The sequence below is a fragment of the Ailuropoda melanoleuca genome, chromosome 13 (genome assembly GCF_002007445.2).
Source record: "Ailuropoda melanoleuca isolate Jingjing chromosome 13, ASM200744v2, whole genome shotgun sequence".
Taxonomy (NCBI): domain Eukaryota; kingdom Metazoa; phylum Chordata; class Mammalia; order Carnivora; family Ursidae; genus Ailuropoda; species Ailuropoda melanoleuca.
The window spans coordinates 52,838,018-52,854,691 of NC_048230.1; the positions used below are offsets into that span (position 1 = coordinate 52,838,018).

The window sequence follows — 16,674 nt, forward strand, 5'->3', positions numbered from 1 at the left end:
CATACAGACACGCCAAGAAGTCAGCAATCTGAAACGCAAAAGAGGGCCTTCACCAGAATCTGACCATGCTGGCACCCTGATTTTGTATTTATAACCTCCAGAACCACGAGAAGTGAATTCCTGTTCTATGAGTCACCTGTCAATGATATTCTGTTACTGTAGCCTGAACCAGGCATATGGCGTCAGGGAGCACAAACCAGCCCCCAACATCTCCCTCTACACTTGTATGGGACATGTCCGGTTGCTTTACCATCCNCTTGGGCCAAGATGGCTAATGTCCGTTTTCTAATCAATAGGAAAGAGAAAGAGATGAAGGACATCTCACCTTCTCTGCTTACACTCAGACCAGGATTTAGTCATATGGTCATACCTCACTACATAGGGGTCTTTTCTTTGGGTAGCCTTGTGTTCAGCTAAAAATCAGCTGTCTGTCACCAAGGAAGAAAGCCTATGATTAAGGGGTCAGCACTAACCAGACAGAATCTGCCACCAGCATGAAAATAAATCACTGCTTTCAATACGACCAATGCATCCAGGCAGAAGGGGCCCAGAAGACAGGCTAACTTGGGATGAGTCAGGAAGAGTCACGAGGAGATAAAGACATAGTAGAGACTTTGAGGGATCATTTAGACCAGAGAGGGAAGGGTGTTCATGCAAAGGCAGGAGTATGAGCAAACATGGTGATGGACTGGACAACAGAGGGGATAAGGAAGAGGGTGAATCTAGATGAATCTTACACTGAGGCATGGAACTCCAGAAAGGAATCAAGCTTGGGTAGGAAAGATAGTTAATTCAATTTTGAACATATTCCAGGAGCCTCTGGCACACTGACATAGACTTTTCTCTCCTTGAGTACTTAAAATGGGAAGATGTAGTTTGGGTACTATAGTTAACCCCTTCTATCTACTCTACCTTTGCCTAAGAAATGTGGGTATGGAAGCATTTACCATCTGGGAAATCTTCCGAATCATAAACTATAATTTAATCTGTGGAGATGTGAAGAGGCATGTCCTCATGGCGTAAGTGAATTCAGCTTCCAGAACAGGGTCTGGTGGGTAGTTTCTTGCACAAAGAGGGAATGACTCCAAAGCTTGTGTGTGAGTATTGGAAAAAGAGGCTATGACACACAGTAAGATTTTGAAAAGATGTATTACAGACAGCTACGTCACAAGATGAAATGTTTTAGAAGGGAGAGAAGCTGAACAAACAAGAATGAGTCATTAGTACTGAAAACATTACACACACACACACAAAGTGATAAGCTAGTGAAAATTCCAGAGAAATAACTTTCAGGATGTTAGCTTACTGTGAAGAACCTGGAATCCTATTTTTGCAGAAACCAAGAACAAGAAACCAAGAATGGGTTTGGGAGATGGAAAGTGACCTACTCACTTAGGAAGGACAGAATGACAGAACAAATAACTCTTTGGCAAAAATAATAACGGTGATTACTCTTTGCAGTGAGAGGGTCTCCCATTTTTCTGATACATTCACGAACATGTATTCATTTGATACACAAGTGAACCTTATGACTCTGGGGAAGTGGGAATGACCACCCCCAGATGCTCGCTGTTGAAATAACAACAGGCTAAGTGGACATTTAATAAACAAGGTAACACACATAAGCAGCATATCCAAAACTGTCTTCCTTAGAATTAAATTTATTTTTTTCATGGAACATATGATTTAAAAAAAAAAAAAAGGTAGCTCCATGGACCAATCGGTTTTGGAAATGCTGACTCCAAGTTACTCAGGTGTCCTAACTGTAGGCCTCCTCAGAGCCTCTGATAAGCTACAGTGGATTAAAAAATCTGAAGAATGGATGGAATTGTTGCAGTTCCCAAACTTCTTCGACCACAGAACCATGATCCTCCTGGAACTCCCCTCTTTCAGAGTTTCTGGCATGCGTTTTGGGAAACACTCTATTAGAGATATCGGTTAGAACTGTACTTCTGCTCCTGCAGGCTCAGCAATGTGAGATGACGGAGAAGCCATGATGTGACTTGCCCTGGAGGTGTTAAATTAATTAAATAAGAAGACCATCAGACCGATGTGGCTCTCATGCCCTGAGAGCCTCCAGAAGCAAACCAAATCCTGAGCCTGTCTGTACATGCCTCGAGGTTATGAAGTCAACATGCTAAGGACAACCAATCACAGCCAACTAGGCTTTAAGCTACAGCCAATCAATAACTGCCTTACTTTGCTTCCTCCTTTTCACTATAAAAGTCCCTCCCCAACTCCTNTCAAACGTGAAATTTATAGAGAGAATGGAATTTGGAGTGAAGGGCACTTCTCTACACTGTCAGTGTGTGTGCAGTTTTGTGTAACCTATCTGGAGACAAGTTGGCAGTAGCTACAAATACTTTAAAGGTTCAAGATGTTATCTGAAAATATCACTTCTAAGACTTTTCTTCCAAAAAGATTAGCATGAGCGCATAAAGACAGATGCACACATTTTCCACCATGATAGACTCTGCATTAGCAAAAAATTGGAAACCCTTTTGTCCACTGATTTGGGTATTTTTAAACAGATTAGGGTCTATTAATATTGAACTGTACTCTTGAGCTATTAAATTAATGAGGTGTGACCACTAATTACGGACTTGGAATTACAGTCAAAATGTGAGGGAGGGGCGCCGGGGTGGCTCAGTCGTTACGCATCTGCCTTTGGCTCAGGGCGTGATCCCAGGGTCCTGGGATCGAGCCCCACATCGGGCTCCTCGGCTGGAAGCCTACTTCTTCCTCTCCCACTTTCCCTGCTTGTGTTCCCTCTCTTGCTGGCTGTCTCTCTCTCTGTCAAATAAATGAATAAAATCTTAAAAAAAAAAAAGGTGAGGGAAAGGAGACTAGTGTAATTAATGTGACCATTTAGTTTCTCTCATAAACCAGACTATTCTGAATGGGAAAGGAACTCCTATTAAAAGTTATGTAAGGACTTGAGGCTGACAACGAGTGCATGTCCTGGGGAAATCTGTATTTACAATCTCCTTAAACACTTTATATATAGCACATAATGAATTACTCCATTTTTGCCTTGAAAGTATCATCTGTGTATTTGTGAGAATATGTTTCTCTTTGTATACAGAGAGAAAAAGAGTCTGAAAAGTACACAATCTATTAGTATTTTTCTCTGAGGACTAGAACTGGGGTCCAAGACGGGGTTCTTTTCTTTTATTTACTCCATGCACTTCAGAATTGTTTAAATTTGTTACCGTGTGATGTTTATAACTTACAAAAAAAAAGAACAGAAAAACGAAAGGAAGAAACCTGCCAAAAAACTTTAGATAAAAGAAGTGGATCTCCATCCATTGTCAACTCATCTTCCTCACTAGTGACTCACTTGGCCAACAACACTCTGTGATTTCTTCCACACCCAAAAACCATTTGACTACTTTTTCACCAACTTGAGAAAACCCACTTTTTTCTTTTGACGTCATTTACAGAGAAGGTTTGTATGCACTTGAATTATAGTCAAGTGTTTACACATAGATCAAGTCCTAAAGATATATGCTTTTAAGAAATTCATGTAAAAATACATATGCATGGAGGGAAAGAGCATTTATAATCAATGAACTTTGTAGCTAATTTTCTATTTGTCTCGTCCTTATTTTGTTATGTGTATATGTGTGTTTCTTCACAATAGAACTAAGTCAAACAAACTATAGACAGTGACAGAGTAAGCAGATTAAATTTTCATAAACCCTCAAGAACTGGGGACTCTATCCAAAATGCAAGGGCAACCAATCATTTCAAATGGTAAGTCAACTGTGGGATAATAAAAAAGTCATTTAAACTACGTGATTGTTTTATCAGGTCATAGGTCAAAAAATGACTGGTTTACATAAGTTAAGTATTTAAATCAAAGGGCTTTAAACCTAATGCAAATTAAACAAAATAATCAGGTATAAACTTAACAAAACATGTACAGGATAGGAGGTGGAACATTACAAAATGCTGATGAAGTGTACAGGATATGAAGGTGGAACATTACAAAATGCTGATGAAAGAAATTTTAAAAGATTCAAGTAAATGGGGTGACATACCATGTTCAAGAAGTGAAAGCCTTGACATAGAAAAGATGTCAGTTCTCCCACAATTTGATGTATAGGTTTAATATAATTCTTCTCAAAATCCTAACATGGGTTTTCTGTAGACATAGACCAGTTCCATTTAAAATTTTAGGAAAAGACATGACAGTAGCTAAAACAATCTTGGAAAAGAGAATAAGTGGAAGCATCATTGTATCCAATATTAAAGATTATTACATATCTACAGTAATCAAGAAGGTATGACATTAGCAGAGAGATACATGGCTCAATGGGAAAGAACAGAGAACGCAGGAACAGACCCATGCTAATATGCCCAAATGATTTTTGACAAATGTGCAAAAGCAACTCAATGCAAAAAGAATAACTTTTTTTTTAAACAAGTGGTATTGGAGTAATTGGAAATTCATAGGTAAAAAGAATAAAACTCAACCTACCTCTGACATCTTATACAAAAACTAAATTCAAAATGATTCATGGACTTAAATGTGTAACATAAAACTAGAAGATGTTTGGGGAAAAACAAACAAACAAACAAATGGAGAAAATGTTCCACATCTAAAGCTAGGCAAAGAGTTCTTACATCTGATACCACAAGCATGTTCCATAAAAGTAAAAATTCAAATACTGGACATCATCCAAATTAAAACTTTGTTCTACAAAAGACCCTGTTAAGAAGATGAAAAGAAAAGCTGTGGAATGGGAGAAATTATTTGCAACCACATATATGACAAAGGACTCGTATCTAGACTATATTTAAAAAAAAAACCGAAAAATAAATAAATAAATGAATAAATAAATAAAGAAAATAAAAACTTCAAAACTCAATAGTTAAAAATTGGCAAAATACATGAAGAGATATTTCATAGAAAAAATGTACAGATGGCAAGTTAACTGTATAAAAATACTTTCAACATCGTTAGCCATTAGGGAACACAAATTAAAACCAACACGCGATATCACTATCACAATGACTAAAATAAGAAACGGTGACAACACCAAATGCTCGTGAAGATGCAGAAAAATTGGACCACTCATACGTTGCTGATGGGAATGTAAAATGGTACAGCAACTCTGTAACACAGGTTGGCAGTTTCTTATAAAACTAAAGACGCAACCCCATATGATCTAGCAGTTGCACTCTTGGGAATTTATCCCAGAGAATAAAAGTTCTATTTGTAATAAACAAACTAGAAACAACCCAGATCTTCTTCCATAGGTGAATATAAACAACCTGTGGTAATCCATACTAAGGAATACCGCTTAGTGATAAAAAGGGTTATTGATAACACACAAAAACTTGGATCAATCTCAAGGAAATTATGGTAAGTGAAGAAAGCAATCTCAAAAGGTTATATAGTGCATTATTCTTGAAAAGAAAAAATTATAAAAAACCTATTAGTGCCGACTGGGGTAGGGACCTGAGAGATGTAATTACAAAAGGAAATACAAGGGATCCTTTTGCTGATGGAATCTTTCTGTATCTTAACTAAGGTGGTGGGTACAGAAGCCCACAGGTGAGAAAACTGCACAGAAAGAAACACGTACCCACACAAGAGGACAGGTAAACCGAGGCAAATCTGAATGAAAGCAGTTACTGTATTAATGTCAGGATCCTAGCTGGGATACTGTATTACAGATTTGCAAAATGTTCCCACTGGGGAAAACTGGATAAAGGAACACATTTTCTCTATGTTATTTCTTACCACTCCATGTAACTCTACAATTATCTCAAAATACAGTGTAATGTTGAAAAATGTAAGCAAATAGTTTTCAAATGTGTTCCTTGGAATATTTCTATAAGCCCTCTGGGAACATGAGGACCAGTGGGGTAAGAATGAATGTGGGGATCTCTCTTCCCCACTCCAACCTGCATTCGTGCTTCAATGAGAACAGCTCTTCCTTTTATTTACTTAAATGCTGGGCCATCTAAACAAGCTATCATGTGAACCAAAGACTCCGTCTCTGGGAGGTAGTGTACCATGGATATTAAGAATCTGGGCTTTGGAGCCAGAATGCCCAGGCTTCAGCTCTAATTCTGTCACTTCCCATGTTCCTCAACTTCACTCATCCGAATTTCCTCATCTGTAAAATGGGAATAATAATACTATCAGTCTCATAAAACTGCTGTGGAATTGAACTAACATATCTGAAGTATTTCATTTAGTGTGTATTGGGACAAAGTAAGCCCTCAATAAATATCAACTACTATAATGATCATAGGAAAACCTCTAGCTTAAATGGTATGTCCAAAAGCACACATCTTTAAAAAAATTATTTATGATCTATTCCAAAGGGCTTTACAAAGCATAAAGTGCCCGCCTTACATTATTTTTAAAAAATCTTCACATAACCTTGTGAGCCCAGTCTTATTACCTTTTTCCCACTTTGTGGATTAGGAACTTAAGACACAGTTTAAATGTAGTGAACAGACTTTCTGTCCCAAAACCCATGGTGTACTATATTCTCCCTTCTGCCACAAATTCAACCAACATTTAATGAATGCTTATTATACTTCTTATGCTGATAAAGGTGCTGAGGACACAGATCTGAACACACAAGACAGGATCCCTGGCCTCCTGGGGCTTACTGTTAACTAGCAGTAAACAAGCATAGAAATGAATGAAAGACATACTTTCAGTAGTGATAAGTGTTACGAATTTAATAAGAAATGTGACTCAGACTTGCATAGAGGGTTCAAGTAAGGCCTTTTTGAGGAAATGATATTTCAGTTAATATCTAAAGTAAGAGGGTGCCTGGGTGGCTCAGTTGGTTAATGCCTGCCTTCGGCTCAGGTCATGATCCCAGGGTCCTGGGATCAAGCCCCACATCGGGCTCCCTGCTCAGTGGGGAGACTGCTTCTCCCTCTCCTCTGCCTGCCGCTCCCCCTGCTTGTGCTCGCTTGCTCTCTCTGTCAAATAAATAAGCAAAATCTTTAAAAAAAAATAAAATAGAGTAAGAGAAGAAACCATGGGAAAGGTTTTGCAGACCAAAAGAACAGCAGATGCAAAGGTCCTAAGGCGGAACAAGTACAGCAAGGTGATGAGTGGCCTGGGACAGTCTGAGATGTGTGCTGAAGCAGAATCACTCAAGGCCTTAGTTTGTGGTAATGGCAATGGGTTTCGATATGATTCTAAAGGTGACAGGAAGCCTCAAAAAAAAAATTTCCTTTAGAGGCATCACTTTGAAACCAGCTTGTTTTACAACTCACAGATGATATAGGACCCAATGCCCAGGACGGATACCACGGTAAGTGTAACAATTTGGATTGACACAACCTTCCATCTTGAATCAAGCATGGTTGTACTACCTGGTAGACTTATTCTTTCTCTCTGATTTGGTTTTCTGTGTCTTCCTCTATTCTTGTAGAGGAGGCATACAGAATAAATCTATCTTTGACAGTTTTAATGGGTGTTTTTGACTAAAATAATATTTCATGACGAATGTGTGTGGCTCTGATGAAAATCTATTGTAGCTGAAGTGTTGGTGAAGCTTTTCATCACAACGCATATATATGTATATATATGCCCAGTATAAATAACTGAAAGGAAACAAGATGCTATATTCATCACAAAGTGTTATGACATCACAAAGTATTTTGTTTGTAGTTTATACATGCTAAAATAGTCAACCTACTAAGTACAGTGTCTCACGTGGACTTCTGCAAGATATCGCTATCTTCTTCAACTATTATTCAAGAAGTAACTCAAAGATTAAAAAAAAAGTTCGGGTGGGAGAGCCTACGAGTCAGTGCAACTCAGAGAGACGTTTGATTCGGTCTACACTGTATTTTACAAATACACTTAAATGTTAGAAGCTCTTGGGGCGCCTGGGTGGCTCAGTCGTTAAGCGTCCGCCTTCAGCTCCGGGCGTGATCTCAGCGTTCTGGGATCGAGCCCTGCATCAGGCTCCCTGCTCTGTTGGGAGCCTGTGTCTCCCTCTCCCACTCCCCCTGCTTGTGTTCCCTCTCTCGCTGGCTGTCTCTCTGTCAAATAAATAAATAAAATCTTAAAAAAAAAAAAAGAAGTTCTCACCAAAAAAAAATCTGCATTTCCAGTGTCACTTGAACGGGTGGAATGCGTGACACAGTGGGCTCTGGTTTCTATGAGGCAGCGATAATCTGGAGTTGGAGAATATGAAGGCGAAGAAAACCCGACAAGTTGGAGCAGAGACAGCAAAGGGCAGAGGCACAGGACCCTCAACATATAAGGTTGTGTGTTAAGAAATACTTCTGCGGGCTACCATAACAAAGCACCACAAACCGGGCTTCCTGAACACCAGACGGGTCTTCTCTCTGCAGGCCTAAGCCCCAAGTCAAGGGGTCAGTGGCGGTGGTTCCTACTGAAGGCTCTGAGAGAGAATCTGGTCCAGGTTTCTCCCCTAGCTTCTGGCAGGGGTCCGCAATCCCTGGCATCCCCTGGTTTGAGGCTGTATCATTCCAAACTCTGTCCCTCGTCTTCCCCGGTGTGTCTGCGTCTTTTCTTACCAGAACACCAAACCCAGTAACCGCATCCTAAATTGATGACATCTACAAAGACCCGATTTCTAAATAAGGCCATATTCATAGGCACCAAGGGTAGGCCTTAAACATACATCATTCAGCCCACGATCGGAGGGGAGGGATGAAGTAAGCACAGTTATCATTTGATTTTTTTTAACCTTGTGTGTATTTTATACAGATTTTTAAAAATTTCAATACCTGTACAACTGTGACAGGGCTGTCTTTATTATTAGTCAGTCTTCTCTCTAAGACAAAACCACGCAGTAATTTCCAATGACCGAGAATTTGGCACTATTCACACAGCTCTTTTTATGCTCCATATACCAAAGGGTCTCTTAACATTGCCACTATGCGATACTGGTTTAAGTAGGGCACAGATCATTTCCTGGGCGCCCTAAGTGTCCCTGGGATCCAAAGCAGCCACTATAGCAGATGCTGCGGTGGGCCCCGGGCACAGAGCTGAGTAACGCGCACTTCCCACCTTCAAGGAAATCACAATCCAACAGGGAGGATCACAGCAGTTCCCTACCCAGCATGCACTGGGCAATGAGGAAAATGTACTCTATTGTCTCTACCAGTTAGGGTAAACCCTATCAGTTCTCTGCTGCACATGAGAGAAAACCCAAGATTATGAGGTTTGAACACGATAGAAGTTACTCCTCTCACAGGAGAGAAACAGGGACAGTCTAGGGCCGACCTGGTGTTCCGTGGCACTATCGGCTGAGTATCTGTGTTCCCCCCAAATTCATATGTTGAAACCCAATGCCCAATGTGATGGTATTAGAAGTGATTCCATCATGAAGGTGGAGCCCTCATGAGTGGAATCATTGCTTTTACAAAAGAGAATCCGAAGAGCTCCATCTTCTCTCGTACCACATACAGACACGCCAAGAAGTCAGCAATCTGAAACGCAAAAGAGGGCCTTCACCAGAATCTGACCATGCTGCACCCTGATTTTGTATTTATAACCTCCAGAACCACGAAAAGTGAATTCCTGTTCTATGAGTCACCTGTCAATGATATTCTGTTACTGTAGCCTGAACCAGGCATATGGCGTCAGGGAGCACAAACCAGCCCCCAACATCTCCCTCTACACTTGTATGGGACATGTCCGGTTGCTTTACCATCCTCAACCCATGGTCTTTTCCATAGTGTGGGCCAAGATGGCTAATGTCCATTTTCTAATAATAGGAAAGAGAAAGAGATGAATGAAGGACATCTCACCTTCTCTGCTTACACTCAGACCAGGATTTAGTCATATGGTCATACCTCACTACATAGGGGTCTTTTCTTTGGGTAGCCTTGTGTTCAGCTAAAAATCAGCTGTCTGTCACCAAGGAAGAAAGCCTATGATTAAGGGGTCAGCACTAACCAGACAGAATCTGCCACCAGCATGAAAATAAATCACTGCTTTCAATACGACCAATGCATCCAGGCAGAAGGGGCCCAGAAGACAGGCTAACTTGGGATGAGTCAGGAAGAGTCACGAGGAGATAAAGACATAGTAGAGACTTTGAGGGATCAATTAGACCAGAGAGGGAAGGGTGTTCATGCAAAGGCAGGAGTATGAGCAAACATGGTGATGGACTGGACAGGAGAGGGGATAAGGAAGAGGGTGAATCTAGATGAATCTTACACTGAGGCAAGGAACTCCAGAAAGGAATCAAGCTTGGGTAGGAAAGATAGTTAATTCAATTTTGAACATATTTCAGGAGCCTCTGGCACACTGACATAGACTTTTCTCTCCTTGAGTACTTAAAATGGGGAGATGTAGTTTGGGTACTATAGTTAACCCCTTCTATCTACTCTACCTTTGCCTAAGAAATGTGGGTATGGAAGCATTTACCATCTGGGAAATCTTCCGAATCATAAACTATAATTTAATCTGTGGAGATGTGAAGAGGCATGTCCTCATGGCGTAAGTGAATTCAGCTTCCAGAACAGGGTCTGGTGGGTAGTTTCTTGCACAAAGAGGGAATGACTCCAAAGCTTGTGTGTGAGTATTGGAAAAAGAGGCTATGACACACAGTAAGATTTTGAAAAGATGTATTACAGACAGCTACGTCACAAGATGAAATGTTTTAGAAGGGAGAGAAGCTGAACAAACAAGAATGAGTCATTAGTACTGAAAACATTACACACACACACACAAAGTGATAAGCTAGTGAAAATTCCAGAGAAATAACTTTCAGGATGTTAGCTTACTGTGAAGAACCTGGAATCCTATTTTTGCAGAAACCAAGAACAAGAAACCAAGAATGGGTTTGGGAGATGGAAAGTGACAGAATGACAGAACAAATAACTCTTTGGCAAAAATAATAACGGTGATTACTCTTTGCAGTGAGAGCGTCTCCCATTTTTCTGATACATTCACGAACATATATTCATTTGATACACAAGTGAACCTTATGACTCTGGGGAAGTGGGAATGACCACCCCCAGATGCTCGCTGTTGAAATAACAACAGGCTAAGTGGACATTTAATAAACAAGGTAACACACATAAGCAGCATATCCAAAACTGTCTTCCTTAGAATTAAATTTATTTTTTTCATGGAACATATGATTTAAAAAAAAAAAAAAGGTAGCTCCATGGACCAATCGGTTTTGGAAATGCTGACTCCAAGTTACTCAGGTGTCCTAACTGTAGGCCTCCTCAGAGCCTCTGATAAGCTACAGTGGATTAAAAAATCTGAAGAATGGATGGAATTGTTGCAGTTCCCAAACTTCTTCGACCACAGAACCATGATCCTCCTGGAACTCCCCTCTTTCAGAGTTTCTGGCATGCGTTTTGGGAAACACTCTATTAGAGATATCGGTTAGAACTGTACTTCTGCTCCTGCAGGCTCAGCAATGTGAGATGACGGAGAAGCCATGATGTGACTTGCCCTGGAGGTGTTAAATTAATTAAATAAGAAGACCATCAGACCGATGTGGCTCTCATGCCCTGAGAGCCTCCAGAAGCAAACCAAATCCTGAGCCTGTCTGTACATGCCTCGAGGTTATGAAGTCAACATGCTAAGGACAACCAATCACAGCCAACTAGGCTTTAAGCTACAGCCAATCAATAACTGCCTTACTTTGCTTCCTCCTTTTCACTATAAAAGTCCCTCCCCAACTCCTNCATAAATGCTACAGATTTCCTGCAGGAGGGATGTGGCTACATATGCCACACCACCTCTGTATTGATCAAATAGAATGGCCAGTTCCTCATCTCTTTCAGAAATTGCTTTATTTATATTCGAAGAAATTCTGAAATCTGGTCATGGTGCACTACTTATAACCCCAGTATTTTATTATCAAGATTCATAAATTACACAGCATTTAGATAAAAAATGCATATCGCAGAGTTATTCTGGCTTTTTATATGCCCCCAAGAGATTAATACTAAATGTATCAGATCTGAGAGAGTAAGGAGGATGAATGGCTACAGGAACTCATCAAGGGCTTGGAGGCTTAATGTAGATAATTCTTCCATTCTAATGCTTTGAACTTTGGTTAATGATTATTATAGATGAAAGAGAATGTGGCTTACCACAGTCCCCAAAGATTTACATATTAAATTCCAAAGCCAGCAGGTAGAAGTCTGAAATAAGACAAGTTTGTCCTCAATCTTCCCTTACCTGGTTCACATTCAAGGGGGATCATTACAATCCACTTTGGTTTTACATTTGAGTCTGTCCTCCTAAAACTTCCAATCCCTGGCTTTTTCTCCCCCCATCACTATCCACCTCATATCCTTCAAATCAAGATTCCTTTTCTTGGTTTCAGGTGTCTCAAAGACAGATTTCTTTTGGTAAGCTAAATAAAAGCATGACACAAAGACATTTGTATGTACTCTATTGATAATATTCTTCTCAACCAATAGTTTAAAATATGTCTACTATGTATTAAGCAATGATCACTAATAGTGAACCATGCCTCCCCGCCCCCCACCAAACAAATAAACACAAAACCTGCTCTTGTGGACCTTATTTTATGGTGGTGTGGGGAAGACAGTAAGAAATAACCAAACAAATATACATGTAGTGATAAGTGCTGAAGAGAAAAACAGAGATGCGCAGGGTGCAAAGGATTCTATTTTAAATGAGAGATCAAGGAACAGACTCTCTTAGAGGAGGGATTTGAGCAATGACCAGAACAACATAGGGAAATGAGCTACATGGATATTTGTGGGGAGAGCATTCCAGAAAAGGAAACACCACACACAGTGCTCTCAGGAAAGCAAAGAGCCCAGGGCGCCTGCAGCACAGTAAAGCGGGATGGGGGAACTGGGCAGACGAGGTGAAACAGGGACAAGGGGTCAAATCACATGACTGTGTAGGCCATTATAAAGACTTGGCTGAGGGTTTTGCATGGAGTACCATGATGTGATATGAGTGTTTTGAACAGACTCTAGAGGGCTGGGCATTAGGCAGCCCAGTGGCTGGGACCACAGTGGTAGCAACAGAGGTTGTGAGAATGTCTGGAGTCTCTACGCACGTTGAACACAGAGCCAGCACCACTTGGTGACAGACTGGATTTGGGAGTTCCTATAGACTTTGCCTCACCTGTCTTCTTTCTTCTCTTAGGTATGGGAAGGTCTGTAAGCAAAGCATAGCCTATTTCTTTATTTTTCTATATTAGGTACAGGGGATTGTGAGGAATTAGGGATTTCTGGGCTCTATTTGGAACTCTACCAAAACAAGAAAGGACTGATCCACATTAGCAGTCACACGCAATGACTAGACAGGACAAGAGTCTGATGGTGTCTTAGTCCGTGTGAGCTGCTGTAACAAATTACCACAGATTGGGTGGCTTATAAACAACAGAAATTTGTTTCTCACAGTTCTGGAGGCTGGGAAGCCCAAGGCAGAGGCACTGGCAGATTCAGTGTCTGGTGAGGCCCCACTTCCTGGTTCACAGATGTCTGTGTACTCACATGAAGGTAGGAAGGAGGGAGCTCCCCTGGGATCTCTTTTCTAAGAGCACTAATTCCAGTCATGAGGGCTCCACCCTCATGACCTAACTACCTCCCAAAGGACCCATCTCCAAATGTCATCACATTGGGGGTTAGGTTTCAACACATGAATTTTGGGGCGACACAATCATGCCCCATATGGTGGCAGATGGTGAATTATAAAGTTACAGACTGGCTGAGGTTCTCAAGAGAGAGCTGATGCAGACCACAACTTCTGGCCACCTAGAAGATGAAGCCTCTAGACGACCTTATTAATTATAATGAGAAGGCAATATAAAGAAAAATGAAGAAAATAATCAGGGTAGGAAATCTGGTCACCAGGATTGATGGACCTGAGAGGTGGAGGGAAGGAATCAATGTCAGTTAAGGAACAGAAAACTAGGAAAGACTCTCCTTTTGTCCTACAGATAAACCAAACACCCCCTTGGGCATTTTGAGCTCCCTTTTAAGGCAAGCCCTCTCAAAGTAAATACGAAGCAAGCTATTCCCGTGTCGTTGTTCACCATCTTACTATTAGCAAAGATACTGGGTATGTGTGGGGTAACTGGGACATAATACACCTGGTCTAAAACGTCTGGACACCAGGAATTTCAGGTATTATAGAAATACGGAGATTGGCTCAAGATTATCTGCAAGGGTTGAAAGGTAAGCTATCACTGGCTTCATGGAGCATAGATCCTATCTAATAGATTTGCAACTCAACAACTTTAGCTGAGGACAAACAGCCTTATCTGCAGAGTGGATATACGGGGCACATGGAAGAGAAATGGTGGAGCAAATTCTAGACTCCTGAAGAGGTTTCCTTGGGTTCTCCCTTAACGTTAAAAGTAGGCAGGGAAGGAAGCTGACCTTGGAATATGGAACTTCATGATGAGATGGTGGGGAAATAGTACACATGGAAGATACGACTCTTGACTCCCTTCCCTACTTATCTCAAAGTCTTGCTTAGTGCGTTTTCTTCCCTTATGTGTGTGCAGATGTGCCTATAAAGCATGACATATGCTTTATTTCCCTAAATTGCAAAGGACTACAGCTTGCCCTACTGCTTTTCATTATTGGATAAACCAAGGTGTCAACACAGGCCCTTAATAAGAAGTCATAAAGTCACCACCTGTGGAGAATTTGCATAAAAAGGAAAGATTATTCACTTTCCATCACCTACCCAAAGTTCTCTGCTAATGAATCTACCGGTTTCACATAAAATTTTAAATGGCAAGTAGCCCCACTCCTGATAAAATCTCACCAAATGAGGATCAGAATCTCAAGATAGAAAACTGAAACAATTAAAATGTTCTGTCATAAAAATAAACATAATTCCTCCACAGACAAGAGTAGTATTTTCCCAAAACGGAAATAACCAGCACCTTGGGGGAAAAAGAAGTTAACCATGCATTTTTTACCTAATTTCATGAAAAGAAAAAAGAAAAACATTGCCCTGTAGAGGGAAAGACATGGCTAATTTGTAGATCCAAGTATGCCTTGTATTTTTCTTCATTTTCTACTGCCAGAGGATGTATTTTAATACACAATTACTATTTTTAGTGAGGAAACAGACTACCACAATTCAAACTGCAAGTCTGAATTAAATTTAGACATCAAGCTTAAAAAAAATAAACTAATGAGTGGAACTTCCTCCTCCTTCACCATTCACCCGTTTTCTAGGTTCCTCCCCTCATCCTCACCCCTCATTTCAAGCACTGAATGAGGATCTAATTTGCATCAGGCCCTAGATGTGCTCGGTACAGGGAGACCTTATCTTTACTCTCAAGGGGCTTCAAGGTTGGCAGTGGGGTTTACTATGAAACTTGAACATTCAAAGACAGCATGGTAAATCCTACACTTGGGATTGGAAAAACAACAACAAATAGTAGGAAATCAGAAGAGTAACTTTACAGTAGTCCATTATTTTAAACAATTAAAGATAGTAATTTAGAGATGTTTTGTCCTTGGAAAAAGTATTATTCGTACTTTTGTTAAACGATCCAGACAGGTTTTCAGACTCAATGAACTCAGCTTACCTATTCATGAACAGATTTCTAGAAAGCCACAACAATCAAGTTTTACCTTATGATAACACCTAAAATATGCAGCACGTTCATCGGAAAATTTCTCCAGTCTTTTTGGACCTTTGCTTGAAGCTTTCTTGAATACTAGCCAGCATCGCTGATATATCTGGGAGGAAATACAAAAACAGAGTTCAGCATCACTGACTCATGTATTACTAACATTTGCATTTAAATGTTTTCTTTTTGATGTTTTCACCTGTAAAGTATTCATAAGCCATAAGCATGATGCTACTTTGGGAAAATAAAATTTTAAAACCCAAAACTGTTTCCACAACAGGTGTATTATGTCATTCAATTACTGGAATCAAATGAAAACGAATATTTGAAGGCAAATTTCTTAACATTTCAATAACAGTAGCAACATTTTAGAAAAAGTCGCAGAGATAAAATTCCCAAATCAGCACAAATAATATAGGCATTCATGGCACACGCTCTTATTTCAAATGCAATTAAATATGGAAGCCATGGACCCAATATATGCTGAAGACTTCACTGACAGCCCTAGAAAGAGATGGCCCCTATGTGTCATGTGACATCCCTCATAACTGAGGGTCAAGAGTTGGTCCAGACACTAGACTAGCTAATAAATGACTGATCAACACCAACCAGATTCTCCCTCAGAACACCCAACCCAGAGACTCAAAGATTACTGTCAAACTGAGGCACAGGCTGAGTTGAGAGGTCAACACTGGTAGTTTATAAACAGGTTGGCGACCATGTTGAATCACGGGCCTAATAGTTAGGCAGTGGAACCTGGTATAGAGAACTAGATAATTTCTATTTCAGGCAGAAGAGATATTTTAGTCCTTTGTCATCTTTCTGTTAATGACTTCTCCTGGTATTATTGGAAATCATCTGTGTCCCTAAGAGCCCACCACCATCAACATCACTCTCAATTGAGGGAGGCTGACTGGAATTCTGATCAGAGCAACCAAAGCTACCTTGACTGGAATAGCCAATATAAATGAAATTAGACACTAAAATATTAATCATACCAAAGAGAGGAAAGTGCAAAGAGTAAATCAAAAACAATGTTCTCCAAAAGCAAAATAAAATGAGATGTTTTAACCTAAAATATAATAAGAATGTATATTAATGATAA

General features: G+C 40.2%; 1 protein-coding gene across 2 annotated transcripts in view; it reads right to left on the reverse strand.

Annotated features, from left to right (window-relative positions):
• Positions 1-16,674, reverse strand: part of DOK5 (docking protein 5) — a 95,803-nt gene that overhangs the window by 24,426 nt on the left and 54,703 nt on the right. For both annotated transcript variants that reach the window (XM_002912991.4, XM_034640937.1), the window contains exon 2: positions 15,571-15,678. In XM_002912991.4, the coding sequence (XP_002913037.2) occupies positions 15,571-15,678 (108 nt within the window). The remainder of the gene's footprint in view (positions 1-15,570; positions 15,679-16,674) is intronic.